This window comes from Chionomys nivalis, chromosome 7, assembly GCF_950005125.1.
Source record: "Chionomys nivalis chromosome 7, mChiNiv1.1, whole genome shotgun sequence".
NCBI lineage: Eukaryota > Metazoa > Chordata > Mammalia > Rodentia > Cricetidae > Chionomys > Chionomys nivalis.
In genome coordinates, this window is record NC_080092.1 from 51,144,288 (window position 1) to 51,169,496 (window position 25,209).

A 25,209-nucleotide genomic window follows, 5' to 3' on the forward strand; every position below is an offset into this window, starting at 1 on the left:
GTGGAGGCGGAAGTCCAATCCGCTGGAGCGAGCGCGGCCCCTCCCTTCCCTTGATTGGTTTGCTTCCAGTGTTGTGGGGCGGGGAAAGGAAGGGGTGGCGAGGACCGAGCGTTCGTCTCCTTCCGCGCAGGCGCAGAGGCGCGACCAGGAGGGGGCGTGAGAGAGGGGAAGAGAATGTGGAAGCCCTGACGCGCTGGCGAGCCCGAGCTGGGTCGCTAGCCTGGACGCCTGCGCCTTGGCCCTCCGGCTCCGCGCGCGGCGGGCGGGTGCTCTGTGCGCCTGCGCAGTAGGCGGCGGCGGCGGCAGGGGGAGGTGGAGGCCGTGGAGAGGCAGCGGCAGCAGCGGGTCCCGGGACTGAGGCAGCAGCGGGGGCGCCGGCGGGCGGAAGCTGAGGTGACGAAGGCGGCGGCGGCGGCGGCCGTTTCTCTCACGGTGGCGGAGACCAAGGCGGCGGCGGACGGGGAGCGGCCCGGCCCCGGCCCCCTGCTCGTCGGCTGTAGCAGGGCCGCCGTGGGGCCGGCCCGGCTCCCGCCCCCCGCGGCTCCCCCTCCGGCTCCTCCTCCTGGGAGACGCCGGGGGCCCGGCCCGGCCCGCACTCAGAGCTCCGCTTCAGCCGCTGCCGGGGCAGTCGGAGGTGGCGGCGGCGCCATGGGCGGCCTGGCCTCTGGGGGGGATGTGGAGCCGGGACTGCCCGTCGAGGTGCGGGGCTCCAACGGGGCCTTCTACAAGGTGAGACGGCGCGTCGACCCGGGACACCCTCCCTAGCCCCCTCCCCGGGCTGAGGCCGGCACGAGTGGAGCGGGATCGAGTTTCTGGAGCTCGGTCCTGACCCTTAGAACCTTCGACTCACGCTCCCACTCGAAAGCCTTCCGGGGAGACCGTGGGAGTTAACCCTCGTGCTCTTCTCTTCGAGCCCGCGGGTACACCTGCTTTTATCCTCAGCTGGAAGCGTGACCATCAGGTCATTACTGCGCGTGGCTGGGCGCTCCCGCTCCCTCCGGAGAAACCCCTTCGCCCAGCTTCTAATTGACTTTTCTTGTTTCCTAGTGGAGGAGATACTTCAGCTCCTAATCGCATCTTCTGCGGCCCAAGCACATGGGAGAGTCTCTTTCTTTTCCTGCGTGACCCCCTTGGGAAGGGCCACTGTCCCATATTCGATCTTCCGTCTTCAGGGAGGCTTCTGCCTGCTGGCTCTAGACCATTTACTCAACTTTCATCTTGCATTCTTGTCCCCAGGCTAAGAAGAAATGGTCAAAAGGCATTTGTGTTATTTAGCATCTTTGGCCTCCGGTTTTATCAGCCATGAAAGTGGGTTTGTTGGGCAAGTCTGTCACCCCACCACACCTTTGTCCCTAAACCTAGGTTTGGGTTTGTACTTACCTCTTTGACTCTGGATACAGTGAGGCCATTCCTTTATCTTCTAAAGTTTAAGCTTCGTTAAAAGGTGTCTCATCAAGATTCTGTTCTTACTCTGACAGATTTCTACTTGTTGACAGTCTTTCTGGAAAGAGAAGGTACCTTCCAGAGTGGCTCATTTCAGCTTTTCTTTGTCAAGATTTGATTTCTTTGACCTGTTTAGGGGTGGGGTTGGAAGAGGACCTTGATGTATAGCTCACACTATTTAGCCCAGGCTAAACGTGACCTCTTCTGTACTCCTGCCTCAGCCTTCCAAGTTCTGCCACCATCCCAGACCAGACCTTTTGTTTTTTCTTTCTATCCATACATCCATCCCACCTTCTGTATCTGTTCTGTCTATTCTGGATTACCCCTTCCCCCAATTTAAAGACTGACTCTTCTTGACCCCCCAAATGTTTTTCTTCATCTGATAGGTGAAATTTTGAACTTATTTTGAACACCCCCACCCCCGCAAGACAGGTGTGCTCTCTAGACCAGGCTGGCCTCTACCCCCACCTCCACCTGGCCTTCTTTTGATTTTTTTTGGGTGGAATTGTCCCAGAAACTTTTGATTCCTCCCTTACTCTTTTTACTCTGGAGAGGAAGGAATTTTCAAAGCATTGGATAAGTTGGAGCCGCCTTTACTTCATGTCTCCTCAGGTCCTACTCCAGGAGACTTTTCTGCTTTCTCATGCCCTTGGAAATCTCTCTGACCACTGTGAAACTGTATCTTTTTGTAGCTGAAAAGGCCTTGTGCTTGCCCTTGTAGTTGGTTTCTGCCCCACTTTAGCTGATAAGTTTAATTTTACTCTGTGAATGCCATACCATTTCTGCCTGCCTTTTCTGATCAGGTTCTTTATCCAGTGCCTATGAGTGTAAATATGTTAGTCTTAGCTTATCCTCTCAATTAAGTCTTGGACTTTTTGCCTTGCTATTTCTGTATTCCTGTGTCATCCTCACTGATGTTCACCTATTCTGTGTATAGCTGAAGAAGGCTCCTAGCTGATTCTGACCCTGTCACCTTTCCCACTCTTAGTAGTACTTTTTCTTCTGACTGGAGCAATATCTTTATAACATTTCTGTTTTCTGTGGCAAAAGTCTCTTAATTCCTTTCAGGGGTTCTCATTGGACACATGTGTTTGTTGTGGTGGATTGTTTTGTTTTTAATACAGGGTTTCTCTATGTAGCCGTGGCTGTCCTGGAACTCTGTAGACTAGGCTGACCTCAAACTCACAGAGATCCACCTGCCTCTGCTTTCCTAGTGTTGGGATTAAAGGTGTGTGCCACCACTGCCTGGCTACATTATGTTTTTTAATATCCTTTTTCTCAGACTTGTATTAGATTTATTAAAAGTCTTCCTTAGGCTGGGTATGGTGGTACATGCCTCTAATCCTAGTATTTGGAAGGCTGAAGTATGATGGTCCAAGTTTAAAATGAGTGTGGAGAATGAGATCAGGTCTCAAAACAACAACAAAAATACCCTTCTTCATAAGCTGTTCTTTTTTCCTGGAGACATCTTAGCTTTCATATATATCCTCTTCACCTCCAAATTTTTACTTTCAAGAAAAGTGATTTTTTTCTCGTTTGTTTTTGGGGGATAGGATCTCTCTATGCGGCCCTGGTTGTCCTGGAACTCCTAGGTAGACCAGGCTGGCCTTGAACTCATTTTTGGGTCAGGGATTAAAGGCATCCACAACCACACCCATTTAGGAAGTAATTCAAGATAAGATACTTTTGTTCTAGGAGCTTGGGAGCCAGGCACAGCTTGGAAAGAAGAGTGCTCAGTTCAGATTAACTGAAGTGGTTGGGAAGGGATAGATTTTTTGTTAAAAAGAGGATTCAACAGAAAGTCCTTTTTACCTATGAATCATACATAGCAGTGATATATTTGAGTGAAGCAGGGGCAGAATTAGCAGTTGAATAAAATCCTGTATTCTAGCCATTTCAGCACTTTCTGCTCTAGGACTGACAATTGGACTCACCTTTCTTAAACTCAGTGTGATGTGGTTGCTTATCTGTTCCAACCTTGCTGATTGATATTCATGACTCGGCAGACTTAAGTGTGAGTGAAGGAGTTCTGTCTTGTCTTAGATCTCTAAATTTAGGGAGACCCCCCTTCTCTCAAAACTTTTATTTTGATTTATCCAGGGCAGATACCAGATGTCAGATTGAAATTATTTTATATCCTATCAAGCTTTCCTGTTTTGTTTTAAGGTGAGGTTCAAGTGGCTCAGCCTGGCTTTTAGCTGAGGATGCCCTTGAATTCCTGGTCTTACTGCCTCCACTTCCCAAGTGATAGGATTGAGACACACCACCAAACCCAGCTTCATAATGTTTTGTTTTTGCTGTTGTTTTGTTTCTGTTTTTCAAGATGGGGTTTCTCAGTATAGCTCTGGCTGTCCTGTCCTGGAACTCGCTCTGTAGACCAGGCTGGCCTCGAACTCAGAGACCCACCTGTCTGCCTCTTCAGTGCTGGCTTTAAAGACGAGACATGTGCCACCACCAACCGGCCAGCATTCTTTTCTAATGGGACATTATCAACTTCAAAACATATTTTTTTCCTTGACTCTTTCTCCTAGAATTCCTTTTCTTTCTTCTGCCGGGTAAAGATGGAGACTAATTTCATATCTTCTTATTTAAGGAAACTGAAGTATCTAGGAACTTAAGAGCTTTCTTCATTCACCTGACAGTTCTAAGTTCAGAAAGCTAATCCAGGAAATAATACAGCCCTGACTCAGATCATCTGGATCTAGAAGGTTTACAACAGAATTTATGCGCTCTCTTATTTCTCCAGTGGCATAGACCAAACAGAACTTTGGAGTTCTTTTTTCATCACAGTTGTCCTCCAAAGAAAACCTTGTATCTGAAGTAAATGGGTAGAATTAAGAGGCAGAGGTAGAACTGGAGTATGATGTTGGGAAGAGAGTTGAAGGGGGAAAGATGGTAAGTGGCATTGGGTTATACTGCAAAAGAAGGGTGATTCTAGTCTGAACTTAGCGTTTCTGCCTTGGAAGTCACTATTTATTGAAAAAAAGGTAATACTGTTTTATGGGCTAATTCAACATAGAAAATTAAAGCTTGGGTTGAAGAGATGGCTCAGTGGTTAAGAGCATTGCCTGCTCTTCCAAAGGTCCTGAGTTCAATTCCCAGCAACCACATGGTGGCTCAACCATCTGTAATGAGGTCTGGTGCCCTCTTCTGACCTTCAGGCATACACACACACACAGACAGAACATTGTATACATAATAAATAAATAAATTTTTTTTTTAAAAAAAAGAAAATTCAAGGTTTAACATAGCCTTTGTGAATGAGTATATCTAGGAGTGAGAACTTTTTTCAGAGGCAGTCAAGTGATTATGACTTTTCTCCTTCCTTTTTCTCCTTAAAATGTTTTTTTTTTTTTTTTTTTTTTTTTGTTTTTGTTTTTGTTTTTGTTTTTTCGAGACAGGGTTTCTCTGTGGTTTTGGAGCCTGTCCTGGAACTAGCTCTTGTAGACCAGGCTGGTCTCGAACTCACAGAGATTCACCTGCCTCAGCCTCCCAAGTGCTGGGATTAAAGGCGTGCGCCACCACCGCCCGGCTCTTAAAATGTTTTTGATAAATGATAAGTATCTTGATAATCTGCTAAGACTCTGAGCCTCTCCCACTCTTAGGAGTTCTCTATCTATCTATCTATCTATCATAAGAGACTCTATATAACCGTGGTTGGCGGTTGGCCTGGAACTCAGATCTGCCTGCCTCTGCCTCCTTAGTGCTGGGATTAGAAGTGTATGCCACCAAGCCTGGCTTCTCTATCTCACTTTTCCTTAGTAAATCTACATTCACCCTAGGGGGAAAAATTCTTGGAGATGGACATTTGGATAAAGAGTTTGATAAAATGTTAGGCTTGGTGATCCTGTAATCCTACTACTTGGGAGATAGAGACTGGAGGTCAGGAATTGATGGTCATCCTCACCTACATAGTAAATTCTGCATGAGATTCTGTCTCAGACAAGGTAAAGAACCCAAAAGGAAGCAGGATGCAGGCGAGTCCTGACAAGTGGAAGCGGTTTGGCAGAGTTAGTTTGTAGAGACTAGCAGGAATAGGCATTGGTTCTGAATGAAAAGAAGATAAACATCTCTGAAGACTTTTATATATATATATATATATATATATATATTTTTTTTTTTTTTTTTTTTTGGTTTTTCGAGACAGGGTTTCTCTGTGGTTTTGGAGCCTGTCCTGGAACTAGCTCTTGTAGACCAGGATGGTCTCAAACTCACAGAGATCTGCCTGCCTCTGCCTCCCGAGTGCTAGGATTAAAGGCGTGCGCCACCACCGCCCGGCTGAAGACTTATATTTAAAGTGTGCTAAGGAATAGTATGCTGAGGACAGATTGTCCACACTTGGGCAATAGATAGGCTCTAAGGAAGACTGTCTCAAAAGGGGAAGATGAAAAGCAGCATGGGACTAGAGACATGGCTTATAGGTTTATAGCACTTGCTAGGTTTCAGAGGACTGGGGTACAATTCCAAGCACCCATACAGTTGATAATTCTAGTTTCAAGGTATCTGACACCGTCTTCTGTTCTCTCATGGAACCAGGTACACATTTGGTGCACATATATGCCTTCAAGCCTAACACTCACACATAAGTAAATCTTACTTTGTTTTGTTGTATTTTGAGACTGGTTTTTCTGTATGGCCTTGGCTGTCCCAGAACTTGGCTCTGTAGACCAGGGTGGCCTAGAACTCAGAGATCATCTTGCCTCTGCTTCCCGAGGGATGACGTTGAAGGCTTGTGCCACTACTACTTGTCATGAATAGGTAAATCTTTAAAGAAAAAAAGTAGTAGGGTTGGGAAGATGGCTCAGTGCTTGCTCAGAACCTGAGTTTGGATCCCAGGAACCAACATAAGTAGCTTGTTGTAGCAACAAAACTCTGTGATCTTAGCACTAACAGAGACAGGAGGAGCCCAGGGGGCTTGTTGGTTAGTCCAAGTTCAGTGATGGATTCTATCTCAAAAATTGCGGTACAGGGACATAGAGCTGTTTCCGGCTTTCACATAAATACACATAGCACACAAACCTGGACATGATAGTATATGCCTATAATCCCAGCACGTGAGAGATAGAGGCAGGTAGATTTATCTGAGTTCAAGGCCACTTAACGGCCTGCTATATGTAATAGGTTCCAGTTTATCTAGGGCTGGATAGTGAGATTGTTCCCACAAAACAGCCAAAGTAGGTTGTATCTGGTGGAAAATCCAAGTTTAGATTTTTTCCATTATAAAGAAAGAGCAATACATAAGTAGTGGTTGATTGGTTCTGTGTGGAGGGAGCTGTATATTCTCTAGAGCATTATTGGTATATTTTCTCCTAAGCTCTGCCACTATCCTAGTTACTATGCTAAGAGTTGGTCCTTGAATATTGTTAGCCTTTTGAAGTACCTGCCTTTCTTACTGATTCTGATGTTGACGATTGAATTCAGGCCCTTGTATATGCTAAGCACTTACCATTGCTAAACTATGTGCTCCAACCAAAGCTCCCTAATTATATTATTTTATTATTTTGTTTAGCTATAGGTGGCTTTTTTTTTTTTTTTTTGAATACAAGGTTTCTATGTACCCTGGCTGACCTGGAACTCACTCTGGTTGGCCTGGAACGCCAAGATCCTCCTGCCTCTGCCTCTTGAGGGCTGGGATTAAAGGTATGTGCTACCACTCAGTAGCAACTAATTTTTTTTTAATTTTATTTTTATATCATTTGTTTAAGACAGTGTTTTATTATGTATCTTTTGGTGGTCTGGAACTTTTTATGTAGACCAGACTAACCTGGAACTTAAAAAGATCCACCTGCTTCTACTTTTTTTGTTTGTTTTTGGTGTTTTTTGTTTTTTTTTTTTCCGAGACAGGGTTTCTCTGTGGTTTTGGAGCCTGTCCTGGAACTAGCTCTTGTAGATCAGGCTGGTCTCGAACTCACAGAGATCCGCCTGCCTCTGCCTCCCGAGTGCTGGTATTAAAAGCGTGCGCCACCACCGCCTGGCTTGCTTCTACTTTTCAAATCCCGGAACTAAAGAAGCTGGGCACCATTGCACTCAGCCTGTGTATGGGTACTTTATCAGTTTATGAATATATGTACTACTTGTATGCCTGGTTCCCACAGATACCTCTGCCAAGGAAGGCCCTAAAATCTGCTGTTTCTGCCTTCACTTGAGTGCTGGATTATATGTGTACTCCTTCATGCCTGGCTTATGATACATTAAATTTATTTTTTCTTTTTTAGGACTGGAGAGACAGCTCAACAGTTAAAAGCACTTGCCTCTTCCAGAGGACCAGAGTTCAATTCCAGCACCTACCTCAGGGATATCACAGCTAATGTAACTGCAGCTCCAGAGCACCCAACACTTCTGACCTCCTTGAGCTTCTGCACTCAATATACACATACCCACAAGCAGACCCACACACCTACATACATAATGAGAAATAATAAAAGATAACTACTTTAAAAATTATCTTTTAAAAAAATCGATGTATATGAATGCTTGTCTGTGTGTGTACCATCATGTGTACCTGCTGCCTGCACAGACCAGAACAAGGTCAGATCCTCTGGGATTGGGAGTCAGAGGTGGTGCTAGGATGTGAACCTGGGTCTTCTGCAAGAGTAACAAGTGGTCTTAACTGCTGAGCCAGTTTTCTAGCCTCCATTTAAAATTTTTGAGGTAAATTGTATGATAATGAGGTTATCAAAGTCCATCTTTTGTCTGTGGCTATCCAGTTTTTCCAGCACCATTTTTTGAAAAGCACTCTGCTTTCTCCGAACTCTTTTTATTTTTATCAAAAATCAGGAAGTAGAAAGTAATATATAACTGAAAGCACTTTGGGGGCTGGGGTGTAGTGCAGCTGATAGTACACACACAGAGGACACAGAGGACTCCCAGCACCAAATAAATTGAGTCGGGTGGTGTAAGCTGTAATTACAGCACTTGGGTGGTGGAGACAGGAAGATCAGAAGTTAAAGGCTCTGTTACATATGAGTTTGAGGCCAGCCTGGGCTGCTGACTCTAAAATAAAATCTGTTACATACCAAAATACAAAATAAAAAGTGTGGGCCTGGGAGATGGCTCAATGGGCAATACCCGAGTTTGATCGCAGGATCCACATGGTGGAAGAGAAGAGACATCAATAGTTTGTCCTTTGACCTTCCCACAGATGTTGTAGCAAAAGCATGTATATGTTCACACACACACACATATATACAATGTGTAATTTAAAACACAAAATTCCTAGAATACATAAAAGAAAACCTTAGGGGATTTAGATTCCAGAAGTTTCTTAGATGTGAAATCAGAAGCACAATTCATAAAAAATAATGAATTGTACTTTGTCAAAACTAGAAATCTTGTGTGAAAAATAGAGAAGACAATAACTGAGACTGTAGATTGAAGAAGCCCCTATTTTGTGACTCCTTTGGCTATGATCTCAAGGTTGGAGTCTTATACATACTTTATTTCTAGGTTCAGTAGTTATTTTTGCCTTCAGAACTATGACATCTTTTAAACTCTTAGTTTTTTCTTCTGCAAACTGCTTAATATTTTGAACTTCTCCAGTGTTCCAGTTATTCTCCAAGGACTTGGACATCTGGGTACTGAATTTGCCAGCCCTGGTGTCCTCTAGGTGTTCTAGTCTATCTGTGCACTGTCTTGTGGGATATTTGTAGCTTTGCTGAAAGTTGATGGTATTTTAATTGAACTCTAGCAGGCTGCTTAGCACACCAAGAGGCAGATAGCGAGGTAACTGGTATCCTGAGTAGGCCGCCTGTGGGGCTGCTCTGGTGCAGGTTCTACTTTGTTCTTATCCCATGTTATTTCTAGATTATGTCAGTATGGTTTTCTTTCTCTCACTGTTTATATTTTCCGACACATCTTCCTGGTTGTGTTTAGATTGTTCACACCCCCTGCTAAACCTCTTAATTTTAAAGGTTTCTGATTTCTCTTCCTGATGGCTAAGATGATCGTTAAATGTATTTTCTTTTATTATTTATATATTTTTAATTGATATTTATTGAGCTCTACATTTTTCTCTGCTCCCCTCCCTGTCTCCCCTGTCCCCTTCAGTCCTCCCCCAAGGTCCCCATGCTCCCAGTTTATTCAGGAGATCTTGTCTTTTTATATTTTCTACTTCCCATGTAGATTATATCAATGTAAGTCTCTCTTAGCATCCGTATTGTTATCTAAATTCTCTGGGATTGTGGTTTGTAGGCTATCTTTCTTTACTTTATGTTTAAAAACCACCTATGAGTGAGTACATGTGATAATTATCTTTCTGTGTCTGGGTTACCTCACTCAAAATAATGTTTTCTAGTTCCATCCATTTTCCTGTAAAATTCAAGCTGTCGTTATTTTTTTTGCTGTGTAGTACTCCATTGTGTAAATGTACCACATTTTCCTTATCCATTCCTCTATGGAGGAGCATTTAGATTGTTTCCAGGTTCTGGCTATGACAAAGCTGCTATGAGCATGGTTGAGCACATGTCCTTGTGGTATGATTGAGCATCCTTTGGATATATACCCAAAAGTGGTATTATTGGTTATTAAATGTCTTTTCATTTATGTTTTTTACATTTTTTTCTAGGGCTTTGTGAAGGATGTCCATGAAGACTCTGTCACCATCTTCTTTGAAAACAAGTAAGACCTTAGGAATAGACAAGCATAGTAGGTCCTGAAAGGACAGCAAAAAAGTGGGGCCTGCTGAGGACAGTAGGTCCCAGGGAACTGAGAGTTTGGATGAGAATTCCACGAAAAAAAGGGCAGATAGCTTGGTGCAAGTTGTAGGCATTTCCATTTGACAGTTAGTGTACAGAATAAAGACCACTGTAGAACAGAGCCTGTTGTTTTGACTCTTAAACTAGCAGAAAGGATAAAGTGGTCTTGGCCAGGGAGGAGCTTCCTTGTGAAGAAGTGGACAATTACATCAGTCTGAATAGCTTTCCTGTCACTGTCTTGTAGCTGGCAAAGTGAGAGACAGATTCCTTTTGGAGATGTCCGACTACCACCTCCAGCTGATTATAATAAGGAGATCACAGAAGGAGATGAAGTCGAGGTAAGGCCTGTGAAGTCCACCATCTTAGTTTGCTCTTTTTCCCCTTAGGGTTCTGTTGTTTTGTTTTTTCAAGACAGGGTTTCTCTGGTTGTCCTGGAACTTGTTTTGTAGACCAGGTAGTCTCAAACTCACAGATACACCTGCTTCTGCCTCCTGAGTGCTGGGATCAAAGGTGTGCATCACCATAGCCCAGCTGGATTCTAGGTTTTTTTTTTTTTTTTTTTTGGTTTTTCGAGACAGGGTTTCTCTGTGGTTTTGGAGCCTGTCCTGGAACTAGCTCTTGTAGACCAGGCTGGTCTCGAACTCACAGAGATCCACCCGCCTCTGCCTCCCGAGTGCTGGGATTAAAGGCGTGCGCCACCACCGCCCGGCGGATTCTAGGTTTTTAACTTACTGATTTTGTTTCTTCCTCATCTGAACCACCACATCTAGCCATGTAGCTGGTGAAGTAAATGCATTGGTGCCTTTTTGTCATGGGTGTGATCTGAGGGTGCACCTGATTAAAGGGGCCACTCTTTCATGTGTGACAAATCCACTTGAAGTCTGTGTATGTATGTGTGAGAGATAGTGAGTGAGACTTGGGACTTAACCCAGGACCTTGGGCATATTTTGTGGGAGGTATGTGTATGTGCATGCGTCTGTGTGCATACATGATTGTAGGCATGAGTGTGTCATGGCTCACAAGTGGTGGTCGGGACAGCCATGAGCTCTGGGACTTGAGAACTCACTCGGGTTATCATGCTTGGAGAGCTCTTGTCCACTGTGCAAATTCAGCTTTCTCCAATTCTTTTGTTTCTGTTTTTTGTTGTTGTTTTTGTTTGGGGAGAGAGAGAGAGGTTTCTCTGTATAATAGCCTTGGGTGTCCTGGAACTGACCCTGCAGACCAGGCTGGGCCTCAAACTCACAGCTCTGCCTGCCCCTGCCTCCCAAGTGCTGGGATAAATGTGTACACCACCATACCTAGCTGGCTTTCTCTAATTTGATGTTTTTGAATAGTCTTCAATGCTGTGTCTCTTTATTTCTAACTTTCCAGGTTTATTCGAGAGCCAATGAACAGGAACCTTGTGGTTGGTGGCTGGCCCGGGTTCGGATGATGAAGGGAGATGTGAGTGACTAAAGCCCTGTGGGGAACTCCTGAAGCTGTTGTTCTGAGGAAAGGTAGCAGATGGATTGATTACCCTTCTTCCTTTCTGCCAGTTCTATGTCATTGAGTATGCTGCCTGCGATGCTACCTACAATGAGATTGTCACCCTGGAACGACTTCGACCTGTTAATCCCAATCCCCTTGCAACCAAAGGCAGTTTCTTCAAGGTCACCATGGCTGTGCCTGAGGATCTGAGAGAGGCGTGAGTGTTGGAGAGGTTGGGAATTGAGGACTCTCTATAGTGTCAGCCTCTGTCCTTATTTTTCCCAGGTCTCCCACTCTTCAGTCTGTTCTGTTTGTTCCCTAGCCCTATGAGAATCTTTTTGCATGATATACCTCTAGCCTTTCCATTTTTCATCTTTATCTCTCTTTCTGTCTGTCTGTCTGTCTTTATTTTGAGACAGGGCCTCACTATACAAGCTCTGGCTGTCCCGAAGCTCTATGTAAACCAAGTCACATAGATCCACCTGCCTCTGCCTCCCTGAGTCCTGGGATTAAAGATGTGCACCAATATACTCTTCTCTGATTATTTTAAAAATAATTTTCTTAATCCTTATTATTTAACATTTGGTACGATCCTAACCTGGTCTACAAAGCGAGTTACAGGATAGCCAGAGCTGTTACACAGAGAGATCTGGTCTCAAAAAAACAAAAACAAAAAATAACAACAACAAGAGTGATTCTATCTTTCTTATTTTCTTCTCCCTACTTTTTGTCCCCAAACCTCTTACTGCTTCATCCTGAGCACTTTACTGTTCTCTACAGCTGCTCCAATGAAAATGTCCATAAAGAGTTCAAGAAAGCACTGGGAGCCAATTGCATCTTTCTCAACATTGCAAACAGTGAGCTCTTTATTCTGGTGAGTTTTCATGTTAAATTAACATAGGTCTTTTCAACAGTTTTTCCTTTTTCCTCTTTAAGCTTTTGCAGAAATGGGTGTGCTAGACTGTGCTCATACTTACTTGTGACTTTGTTACTTCTGACCCTCTGAACCCAGGTCACCTGCTTTCCTTACTTTTCCTCATGTATGGCCTTAATTTCCCCCTTCTTTTTTTTTCAATGTGAGAGATAAAACCATGTTCTTCACACACCTGTTTTAGACAAGTACCCTAGTTCTTGGATATATTAGGATCTGTGTGTGTGTGCATATTTGCGTGTATATAAGTGCACACTTTGGGGTGGTTGAGAAAGCCTGAAGTGTTGGTATCAGGTATCTTTCTCAATCAGCCTACACTTTATAAGGCAGTCTTTGAACCCAGAGCCAGCCAGCCAGTCAGCCAGTCCTCCTGGGAACTCCTATTCCTGCCTTTTCTACGTCAGGACCCCTGACACCCTCTCTGGTCTTTGCTTCTATGTGTACATAACATATTCACACAGTGAGAGACACATAAATCTTTTATCTTTTGTTGTTTTTTGAGATGATCTCATTTTGACTGCCCTGGAATTCACTATGTAAACCTCAAATTCACCGAGATCTACCTGCTGCATCCACCACTATCTCCAGCTATAAATCTTTATAAATGATAAAACAAAAACAAAAACCACCGTATAGCTCTCACCTTGTACTTGCTTCTTGTCAGATGAGTTCTGTTAGTGTTTAGCTATCCAGCCTCTGTGTGAGTGACAGTGATTTTCCTGTATCCTACTTCATTTCCTTTTTCTTCCTTTGAGACAAGGTCTTACTGTGTCCCCTGGATGACGTGGTACTCACTGTGTTGCTGCAGCTGCACTTGGGTTTGTGACAGCTTTCCGGCTTTACTGTCCCTACGTTTGAGGGGATAGGCTGTGCTACCATTCTTATTTTAAACTTTATCTCTCTCTTTTTCTCCTTCTCTCTTTTTTCCCCCCTGGTTTTTTGAGCCAGGATTTCTGTGTAGCCTTGGCTGTCCTGGAACTCAACTCTGTAGACCAGGTTGGCCTTGAATTCACAGAGATCTCCCTTCTCCCAAGGGCTGAAATTAAAGGCGTGTGCCATCACCGCCCAGCCTTTTTCCATGACAGGGTTTCTCCTTGTATAGCCCTGACTGTCCTGGAACTCACTCTGTAGACCAGGCTGGCCTCAAACTCACAGAGATCCACTTGTCTCTGCTTCTTGGCCACCACCATGGCCAGCTGAACTTCATTCCTTTTTTTTTTTTTTTCGAGACAGGGTTTCTCTGTGGCTTTGGAACCTGTCCTGGGACTAGCTCTGTAGACCAGGCTGGTCTCGAACTCACAGAGATCCTCCTGCCTCTGCCTCCCGAGTGCTGGGATTAAAGGCGTGCGCCACCATCGCCCGGCCTGAACTTCATTCTTGACACCTGCCTTCTTTGCAGGATACTGGCATTCTGGTGCCCAGTCTTTGGTGCTCCCTGGAGTGTATTTTGTTTGTAAGACTTATTCATTTCTTTCCAGTCAACCACAGAAGCCCCTGTGAAGAGGGCATCTTTGCTGGGTGATATGCATTTTCGAAGTCTTCGCACCAAATTGCTGCTTATGTCCCGCAACGAAGAAGCTACCAAGCACCTAGAGGCAAGTTTTGGCTGCTTTTTCTCATGCTGAATAATGTTGTACTTTGCTTTCTCATCTTGTGTTTCTGAAACATAGACAAAGGCTATTGGGTCATTAGTCCTGGATTGGCAGTTTTATCTCATACTCTCCAGAGGACAGTGTTCTATTCTGTTTTTTGTTTATTTGTTTGTTTGTTTTGAGACGTGGTTTCTGTGTACCTGTGGTGGCTGTCCTGCTGCTCACCGTGTGGACCAGCCCGGCCTTGAACTCACAGAGATCTGCCTGCCTCGTGCTGGGATTAAAGGCACTGCCTGGCTTTTTTCTGCTTTTCAAGATAGGGTTTCTCTTTGTGTAGCGCTGGTTGTCTTGGAACCTACTCTGTAGACCAGGCTGGCCACAAACTCACAGAGATCCATCTGCCTCTGTCTCCCGAGTTTTTGATTAAAATGATGGCCAAAAGTACACTTTGTCTGTCTCTCTGCCTATCATCTATCTGTTTATTTTTGAGGCAGGGTTTCTCTATTATATAGCTTTGGCTGTCCTGAAACTTGCTAACTTGCTATATAAAGTAAGATGGCCAAACTCGGAGATCTGCCTGCCTCTGTCTCCCAAGTGTTGTCATGCACCACCATTGCCTGGCAATATTGCTTTAGAACAGGATCTTGCTGGTCTCCTTAGCTTGCCTGAAACTCTGCAGGCCAGGCTAGCATCAACCTCAAATGCCTCTGCTTCTAAAATGCTGGAATCTAAAGTGTGTACCACCATGCCCAGCTTGGTTTGGTTAGGTTTTGTTTCTCTCTCTTTCTCTCTCTTTCTCTCTCTCTCTCTCTCTCTCTCTCTCTCTCTCTCTCTCTCTCTCTCTCTCTCTCTCTCTCTCTCTCTCTCTCTCTCTCTCTCGGAACTAGCTCTGTAAACCAGGCTGGCTTTGAACTCAGAGGTCCACCTGCCTTTGTGCCACCACTGCCCAGCTGTTTTTTGTTTAACGTAGGGTCTTTTGTATCCTAGACTGGTCTCAAATTTGTTATGTAGCCAAGATGACCTTAAAAATTTTTGATAATTTTTCTCTATCCTCCTGGTGCTCAGATTATAGGTGTGACCAATACCCCTGTTTGTCATAGTGCTGGGATCTGGCTGTAACCCAGAGCTCCGTGCATGCTAAGCAAACACTCTACCAGCTGAACCCGCAACCCACAATCTTTTTCTCCTGGCCTGAGGATAGAACACAGGGTCTGTTACTTGCTAAGCAGGTCTCCTAATGAGCCACACCCTCAACTCCTCTACAAGTTTTTGCTACAAGGTTTTGAGTTCTGACATCCTATAATTACAAGTTTCCTTTTCAGAATGATTAAATCATTCTTTTTGTTTGTTTTGTTTTTGAAACAGGGTTTCTCAGTGTAACAGCCCTGGCTGTCCCGGAATTTTCTCTGTAGACCTGGCTGGCCTCGAGCTCACAGAGGCCCACCTGCCTCTGCTTCCTGAGTGCTGGGATTTAAAGATGTGCACCACCAATTCCTGGCTGTTAAACCATTCTAAATGAGTATAGGCTGTGGGTATGTTTTGATTGAATTGGATCTTTAATTCCATTTATCAAGTGAACTGACCCTTTTGGGAGGCTTTTCTCTGAGACAGCACAAATTGTGCATTATTCCAGTCTCTCCAGGGCGTTACTGAAGGAACTGGTTGATGAAAAGTCACCTTTCCTTCCGCTTGATCTACATGTTTTTGCCAGTCCCGAATGAGTAGCTTTTTCCTTTTTTTTAAAGATTTATTTTGCCAGGGCTGGAGAGATGGTTCAGCAATTAAGAGCACTGATTATTCTTTCAGAGGTTCCAAGTTCAAGTCCCAGCATCCACGTGGTAGCTCTATAACTGTAGTTTAATGGGATCAGATGCCCTCTTCTGTTAGACAAATGCAGACATAAAGTGATAAATGATTAAGCCATATATGTTTTTTCTTTTTTTTCTTAACATTTATTTTTTGCTTGGTGAGGTGGCACATGCCTTTTGGAAGGCAGAGGGGGGCAGATCTCTATAAGTTTGAGGCCAGCCTGGTCTATAAAGCAAGTTCCATGACACAGAAACCTTGTCTCAAAAAAAAAAAAACAAAAGTTTTATTTTACTTTATGTGTATGGATGTTTTGCCTGTATGCATGCATGGTGTCTATAGTCTGTAGAGGTCAGAAAGAGAGCATTAGATCCCCTGGGACTGAAGTTAAAGGTGGTTGTGAGCTGCCTAATGGATGCTGGGAATAAAACCTGGTCCTTTGCAAGACTTAACCTAACTTGGAGTAAACTCTCCAGGCCCATAAGCAGATTTTAACAAAGGGTAGAATATTCTTTTCTCCTAGATCTTGGCTTTCACTTTCTATGGTAACATGCTTCTAGTAATCAAAGTGCTTGCTCAGCACCGTGTAAACTTGACATAGTAATCCCAGCATTTGGGAGATGGAGGCATATTATTTTCATACCTTTAATCCCAGCAGTTGGAGGAAGAGGTAGGTGAATCTCTACATAGAGAGTTCCAGAACAGCCGAGGTTATCAGGGCTATGTAGAGAGACCCTGTCTTTAGAAAAAGAAAAAGAAAGGACAAAAGGAAAGCTTGCCTTTGTTTTTATTGATTCTTGTTACTTTTTACATTCTTGTACTTTTTTGTTTTGGTTTTGTTTGTTTTTGAGACACAATCTCACTATGTAACCTTGGCTTGCCTGGAACTTGCTATGTAGACCAGACTTAAATTCAGAGATCCGCCTGTCTCTACCTTCCCAGGGCAGGGATTAAAGCTGTGTGCCACTGTACCTAGCTAATACCTCTTTTCTTATTCACTCCCAACCCCCGCCCCCCCCCTTTATTTTTCTTTGCTGGGGACTAAATATAAAGCCTTCTGCACTTTAGGCAATTTCTCAGCCACTGACAATAACTGTTAGGGCTATAGCCGAGTAGTACAGCATTTGCCTAGAGTATGAGAAGCCGTGGGTGAAACAGTAGACTCTACCCAGATACTCAGGAGAGGCAGAATACTGCTTGAATGCCTTAGTCCAAGGCCAGCATAGTGAGACCCCATCTGAAGAAGAACTGGACAGCTGCACATAGTGACATGTGCCTATAATTGGTGTTAGAGAGTTAAAGCACCAGTTGCTCTTGCAGAGGCCCTGAGTTTGTACATGGCAGCTCATAACCATCTTTAACTCCAATTCCAGGGAGCTGATGCCTCTTCTGGCCTTGTGGAGCAACAAACATGTACATGGTACACAGACATACAAACAGAACACTCGTATACATAAAATAAATTTAGCTGGGTGGTGGTGGCGCACACCTTTAATCCCAGTTTTTAGGAGGCAGAGGCAGGCGGATTTTGTGATATCGATGTGCCTGGTCTATGAGAGCTAGTTCCAGGACAGACACCAAAGCTGCACAGAGAAACCCTATCTCGAAAAAATGATAGATAGATAAATTTCTTTTAAATTTTATTTATTTATTTATTATGTATACAGCATTCTGCCTCCATGTATGCCTGCACGCCAGAAGAGGGCACCAGATCTCATTACAGATGGTTGTGAGCCACCATGTGGTTGCTGGGAATTAAACTCAGGACCTCTGGAAGAGCAGCCAGTGCTCTTAACCACTGAGCCATCTCTCCAGCCCCGATAGATAAATTTTAAATCAAAACAGCAAGAATTTGATCATGTAAATGGTAAAAGATATGTGTAGCAAGCACTCAAAGGCAACTTATTTTGGTGTTTGAGACAGGGTCTGTGTAGCTCTGGCTGGCCTGGAACTTGCTGTGTAGAACAGGCTGGCCTTGAACTCAGATCTGCCTACCTCTGCGTCCCAGTGACCAGCAATTTATTCATTTAATTATTTCCTACAGTGTTTTAATTATATTTACTTCCTGCCCAGGGTTTTTGATGCCAGGGATTGAACGTGGGCCTGGAGCATGCAGACAAACACTCATGCACATAAGAATTTTTTTCTTTTTAATTTATATGCACGCCGGGCGGTGGTTGGCGCACGCCTTTAATCCCAGCACTCGTGAGGCAGAAGCAGGCGGATCTCTGTGAGTTCGAGGCCAGCCTGGTCTACAAAGGGAGTTCCAGGACAGGCTCCAAAGCTACAGAGAAACCCTGTCTTGAAAAACCAAAAAAAAATTTATATGCACATGTTACAGACAGTTGTAAACTGCCATGTGAGTGCTGGGAATTAAACCCAGGTCCTGTGGAAGAGCAGCCAGTGCTCTTAATCCTATCTTAATCCTCCACATGCTGGAGGGCTGGAGAGATGGCTCAGAGGTTAAGAGCACTGCCTGCTCTTCCAGAGTCCCTGAGTTCAATTCCCAGCAACCACATGGTGGTTCACAACCATCTGTAATGAGATCTGGTGCCCTCTTCTGGTCTGGTGGCATACATGCAGACAGAATATTGTATACATAATAAATAAATAAATCTTTAAAAAAAAAAGAAACCGCTGGGCAGTGGTAGCACACGCCTTTATTCCCAGCACTCGGAGGCAGAGGCAGGCGGATCTCTGTGAGTTCTAGGATAGGCACCAAAAGCTACAGAGAAACCCTGCCTCGAAAATTAAAAAAATAAAGAAAAGAATTTTTTTTTTGTTTTGTTTTTTGTTTTTCGAGACAGGGTTTCTCTGTGGCTTTGGAGCCTGTCCTGGAACTAACTCTTGTAGACCAGGCTGGTCTCGAACTCACAGAGATCCGCCTGCCTCTGCCTCCCGAGTGCTGGGATTAAAGGCATGCGCCACCATCGCCGGGCAAGAAAAGAATTTTAAGAAACCACTTTGGAAGCCGGGCGGTGGTGGTGCACGCCTTTAATCCCAGCATTCGGGAGGTAGAGGCAGGCGGATCTCTGTGAGTTCGAGACCAGCCTGGTCTTGGAAAAAAAAACCAAAAAAAAAAAAAAAAGAAGAAGCCACTTTGATGTCAGCCTTGTCTAATCTTGTTAGTGTTTTTTTTTTTTCACCCCCTTTTTGTTTTTCAAGACAGTATTCTCTCTAGTCCTAGCTATCCTGGAATTCACTCTGTAGCCCAGGCTGGCCTTGAACTCCGGGATCTGTCTTTGCCTCTCAAATGCTATGATTAAAGGTGTGTGGTACCACCACCTGGCTTTGTCGCTCTCTTTTAAAGCAGAATAAACATTGCTTTATTAATGAAAATGAGAACAACTGAGAGTGAGAAGGGCTCAAAAGAGGAGTACTATTTTTATTAACGTCAGAGTGAGTAGACCAGCTGTAGGGACTTGTCAGGTGGTAGAACAGAGTGTGTCTTGTTAAAAACCATTCAACCAGTTAGTGTTAGAACCAAATCTAGAACTTTGATGGTTTCTAGCTCAAACTGCCCTCATTAGTTAATAACTGCCCATAAGCCTTTGTATTTAAAGGTGTCTGAGATTTCTGTGCAGGGTTCAGTGCCTAGCAGATCACAGGTGGTTCTGGTTTTCTTCATGCCTTTTTTTCCTTATTTAAACAATACAAAGAAGCCAGGGAGGTAGTAGTGCACACCTTTAATCCCAGCACTTGGGAGGCAGACACAGGCGGATCTCTGTGAGTTTGAGGCCTATTGGTCTCCAAAGCTACAGAGAAACCTGCTCTTGAAGAACCAAAGGAAAAAAAAGAACTCCCCCCCCCCACTGGGCAGTGGTGGCACACACCTTTAGTCCCAGCACTCAGGAGGCAGAGGCAGGTGGATCTCTTGAGTTTGAGGCCAGCCTGGTCTACAAGAGTGAATTCCAGGACAGGCACCAAAGCTACAGAGAAGTTGTGTCTCAAAAAACCAAAAAAGAAAGGAAGGAGGGAGGGAGGAAGGAAGGACGGACCCCCCCCCCAAAAAAAAAAAGCAGTACAGAGGATTAGCCACCTGGGACGCATATTCTGAGATTCCACCACCAGGATCTCACAGTGCCTTTTCCTCTTAGACAAGTAAGCAGTTGGCAGCAGCGTTCCAAGAGGAGTTTACAGTGAGAGAGGACCTGATGGGTCTGGCAATTGGGACACATGGTGCCAACATCCAGCAGGCCCGAAAAGTGCCAGGAGTGACTGCCATTGAGTTGGGTGAAGAGACCTGCACTTTCCGCATCTATGGGGAGGTCAGCCAAAGATTGCTCTTTTGGGTCCTTTGGGGGACTGAGGGGATAGAGATAAGGTGGAAAACAAATCTGTGGTACCTTCTCTGCCTGACTTTGGTCAGAAAATGGCAGAGATCCAGGTTCTATTTTAGTTTGCCTTTTCTATAGACACCTGAGGCATGCCGACAAGCTCGAAGCTACCTGGAATTTTCTGAGGACTCTGTACAAGTGCCCAGGAACCTGGTTGGTGAGTTTGGGTGTACATATAAAAAGGAATAGTTAGGGCCCAGGTGGCAAGGGCTTGAAGACAATTTTGAGTATTAGGATTGGTGCTACTCTGTGGACTTCTGGTTTCATAAGGATGGGATAAAGAGTCTGACATAAGAATGAGAAAAGGCAATGATGTATTTTTAAGGATTGTAGCATTTTTTATCCCTGGAAGGGTTATGAGATTCCTAGAAGCAGGAAGATGAATTACATGCAGTATATATAATGAGAAGGGGCTATAGAAGAAGACTACTTTGACTTGTATTTCCTTAACAGTAACAACAAAAAATAAAAGCCCAATTCCTCCTTTATCCATTTAGGCAAAGTGATTGGAAAGAATGGGAAAGTGATCCAGGAGATTGTGGACAAGTCTGGTGTGGTGAGGGTGCGTGTGGAAGGCGACAACGACAAGAAGAACCCCAGGGAAGAGGTATGGGGCCTGGGACTTCTAGACGTAGACTGTGGTCCTGTTGTCTGTTTGAGGAGTGGGCTTAACACTTTAATCTTTTCTGATTTTCTTTTTTCTTTTTCTTTGTTTTTTTATTTATTATCTATACAGTGTTCTGCCTGCATGTATGCATGCCTGCAGGCCAGAAGAGGGCACCAGATCTTATTACACATGGTTGTGAGCCACCATGTGGTTGCTGGGAATTGAACTCAGGACCTTTGGAAGAACAACTAGTGCTCTTAACCGCTGAGCCATTTCTCCAGCCCTTTCTTTTTCCTTTTATTTAGCCCTAGCTGGCCTGGAACTTACTTTGTGAACCAGGCTGGCTTTAAACTCAGTTCACAGAGATCTGCCTGCCTCTGCCTCCTTAGTGTTGGGACTAAAGACCTGTACCACCATGCCTGGCACTTTTGGGGGTGGGGGTTGTTGAGACAGAGCCTCGTGTAGTTTAGGTTGTGTTTGAACTTAATTAACTTTACTATGTAACTGAGGATCACTTTGAATTCCTGCTGCCCCTGTCTCCTGAGTGCTAAGGATTATGTGTGCCGTCACACCTGACTGACTTCTAATCTTTGTTCTGGTCTGTTCTCTAGGGAATGGTTCCCTTCATATTTGTCGGCACCCGAGAGAATATCAGCAATGCCCAGGCACTGCTAGAGTACCACCTCTCCTACCTGCAGGTACCCATGTCAAAAGCCATGTCCGACAAACCGGGTTGGAGAGGGGCAAGGACCTCTAGTATATAATCTTTGGAGCTGCCCTGCGTGCTCTGTCTCTTTGCAGAACAGGACCGTTGGTTCATATTTTGGCTCTGGGGCTGTATTCTATTCTCTTTAATGTTTGGTCTTCCTTCTTGTAGTCCCCAAAGCTTAGTTACACAGGGATCATATGGAGAGAAAAGCATGAAGGAAGTGGGCTGTCCACTCATTTTAATTCTCCTGTGTTGTCTGTTTTCTTTCCAACCAGGAGGTTGAACAACTTCGCTTAGAGAGACTGCAGATTGATGAACAGCTTCGGCAGATTGGGCTGGGCTTTCGCCCTCCTGGGAGTGGACGGGGTGGCGGTGGTGGCAGTGACAAGGCTGGCTATACCACAGATGAGAGCTCCTCCTCTTCCCTGCACACGACCCGAACATATGGGGGCAGCTATGGGGGCCGGGGCCGGGGCCGGAGGACTGGTGGTCCTGCCTACGGTGAGACAACTGTGGGGACAGTGGAGGAGGTGGGTGTTTGGGTGGAGACTCAGGGAGAGCAGTGACTTGAGTACTTACGAGTGATATGAAGAATTCTAGTTTGGAAGAGGTAGTGAAACTCGCAGGGCAAGACCAGTGGATCTGATTAAACCTGTCTGTGCCCTTCAGGCCCCAGCTCAGACCCATCCACAGCTTCTGAGACAGAGTCAGAAAAGAGAGAGGAGCCTAATCGAGCAGGACCCGGTGACCGAGAGCCCTCAAGCCGTGGAGAAGAAAGCCGGAGGCGGCCAATTGGGGGCCGGGGAAGGGGACCCCCACCTGTTCCCCGGCCTACCTCAAGATACAATTCGTCATCTATTAGCTCAGGTATCAGAGAGCTGGGGGGGGGGTCATCTTTGTGGTCCAAAGGAGAAAATAATGGTCACCTGACTCCCAGTCCCTTTCTGTCCTGTCATAATCAGTGCTAAAGGATCCAGACAGTAATCCTTACAGCCTATTGGACACATCTGAACCAGAGCCCCCAGTTGATTCAGAACCTGGTGAACCCCCTCCAGCAAGTGCCCGTCGTCGCCGTTCCCGCCGCCGTCGTACTGATGAAGACAGGACTGTCATGGATGGAGGCCTGGAGTCTGATGGTCCTAACATGACAGAGAATGGCCTGGGTGAGGGGCAAGCCTGGATTCTTATAGGTGGTGTGAGAAAGAGTGAAGGGGATGGGTGTATGACTTTTCTTTACTACACAGAAGATGAATCGAGACCCCAGCGACGTAATCGGAGCCGCCGCCGCCGCAATCGTGGTAATCGAACTGATGGGTCTATCAGCGGAGACCGCCAACCAGGTCAGCTGACACTGTGGGATTGGAGCCTTTCTGGAGCTAAGAATGGGATGCCTCCTGCTCTAGGAAAACCAGGGTTGGGTTTAGTGAGAACCATGGAGATGGATACCTGTGTTCCTCAAAGTCTCGATCCTCTCTGCCTTTCCTAGTGACTGTGGCAGACTATATCTCACGGGCAGAGTCTCAGAGCCGCCAGCGTCCACCTCTGGAACGTACGAAACCCTCAGAGGAATCTCTTTCAGGACAGAAGGTAGGCAGTCATGATACAGCTTACCCTATTTTTTTGATTCAGGGCAGGGACACAGAAAACTTTCCTAGGAAATATCTGAGATGTTGAATTAGCTGTATCTGGTAGAGTTCAGGTTAAGCTGAGGATAGAGCAGAGCTGGCACGAACAGGAAGACAAGGCTCGCAGTGACTAGAGCACAGGTGTATCAGTAGTGAGAAAGAGTGCCCACACCTGGTGTACTGATGAACTGCTTTCTTTTCCTTCTCCTGCTTCCTCCTCAGGGTGACTCTGTCAGCAAGCTTCCCAAGGGCCCCTCGGAGAATGGGGAGCTCTCTGCCCCCTTGGAGTTGGGTAGTTTGGTGAATGGGGTTTCATAAAACCTCCAGTCCACATCCCTCCTTTCTCCATCTCGCTTGCTGCCCACCACCATGGCCCTCATGGGTCCAACTGACCTGCGCTGGAGCTGCTCTTATCTACGGGGGTGGGGGGTGGCACAGCAGCTTGGGTCCCCCCCAACCTCCAGGAGCTAGTGGAGGGGTGTGTAACAGGGTCATACCCCCTCCCTCTTGTCCAACCTACCCCCAGGGTGAGGGGAGCCTCCCCTTCCCTATCAGACTGGATGTGCCTTTATCCTCTAATGCCCCGACCTCTGAACACCCCCATTCTCCGCCTGTTGGTGGGGGTGCTCCATGACCCACCCAGATTTGACAGTTCAGGGGGGCTTCCCTGCTATCCCTCCTCCCATCCTGTACCCCCCATTTCTGGGGCCTCATCACTGTGGAAGACGGGGATAGTGAGGGTATTTGTGGGTGGGAGGCATGGGGAAGGTTTTGGAGTAGAACCAGGGGTGTGTATGAAGGGGGGTGACAAGGTCCCCTAGGGAGTTGGGGGATAACCTTGTCTGGTGGATGAGAAGGCGTATTTATTTTTCACTGTACAGTATTTAAAAAGAGAATAAAAAAATCCAATGGCCTTGTGGTTCCCATGCCTTCTTTGTACCCACTCTGGTCTGTTTGGATCTCTAGGACTGACCTGCACTGGTCTCTTGCTTGCTCTTGTTCTCTATTCCTTATTCTTAGCTTTTCATCCTATGTCAGAAAGATGATATTCTGGAAATTGCTGCATACTTAATTCTCCATATCCAGTTATTCTTCTGGTCCAGAGGTTTGTGCTTCAGGCCTTGCTGTTTCTTCCCTCCCCTTGGTTGCTTGATAGAGTTGGGCCACTCCTAAGCCCTGACTCACAGGAGGCTAGGCAAGACTGCTTGAAGCTGGATCTGTTCCTGCTAGGAGCTGAGAGTCTGGGCAGGCTATTTAATCGGATTATCTGGGGCCCCGGGCAAAGGCTGGGCCTTCACCAGAGGTGAAAATAGGGTTTTCTCAGCATGGCCTCTAGAACCCAGGAGGGTCAGCATGTATTTCTGGCCTGGTGTTGCTCTGACTCCAGAATCCACATCCTTGACCTTAGCTTTTGGGGTCTCCAGGGAGAAGAGATAGGATTATAGAGTTGGGAGACTCCAGACCTATGTTAGACAGTACACTGAGGGCTGAAGGTGATCCTAAAGAGGGTGTCCCTGAATGCCTTGACAGAGAAGCCATGACCTTAAAATGTAGTGAACTTAGATCCTTAAATATTTATCAGGGGTTGGAGAGATGGCTCAGAGGTTAAGAACTCTGGATGCCTCCTCTTCCAGAGGACCCGAGTTCAATTCCCAGTAACCACATGGTGGCTCACAATTTTCCATAATGAGGTCTTGTGCCGCCTTCTGGCCTGAAGGGATACACGCAGGCAGAACACTGTATACATAATATGTCCAGGTGATGGTGTTACACACCTTTACTCTCAGTACTTGGGAGGCAGAGATCCATCTGCCTCTGCCTCCTGAGTACCTGATACATCCTGTTTGTTTTTCAGGACAGAGTTTCTCTGTGTAGCCCTGGTTGTCCTGGAACTCGCTTCGTGGATCGGGCATCTGCCTGTCTCTGCCTCCCAAGCACTGAGAGTAAAGGCATGCAACACCAGAGCTATATGGTGCAGTCCCTGTCTCAAATAATATTT

At 45.5% G+C, this 25,209-nt stretch overlaps 1 protein-coding gene across 1 annotated transcript; it reads left to right on the forward strand.

The window, feature by feature from the left end:
- The first annotated feature begins 186 nt into the window (after positions 1-186).
- Positions 187-24,123, forward strand: Fxr2 (FMR1 autosomal homolog 2). Its single transcript, XM_057775372.1, has 17 exons — positions 187-729; positions 10,007-10,059; positions 10,381-10,474; positions 11,508-11,579; positions 11,672-11,820; positions 12,384-12,477; positions 14,013-14,129; positions 20,030-20,200; positions 20,348-20,426; positions 20,767-20,876; positions 21,488-21,574; positions 21,861-22,086; positions 22,255-22,452; positions 22,548-22,748; positions 22,830-22,925; positions 23,072-23,172; positions 23,433-24,123. The coding sequence occupies exons 1-17, from the start codon at positions 649-651 to the stop codon at positions 23,526-23,528; spliced, it is 2,025 nt and encodes a 674-aa protein (XP_057631355.1). The 5' UTR covers positions 187-648; the 3' UTR covers positions 23,529-24,123.
- The last annotated feature ends 1,086 nt before the right edge of the window (positions 24,124-25,209 follow it).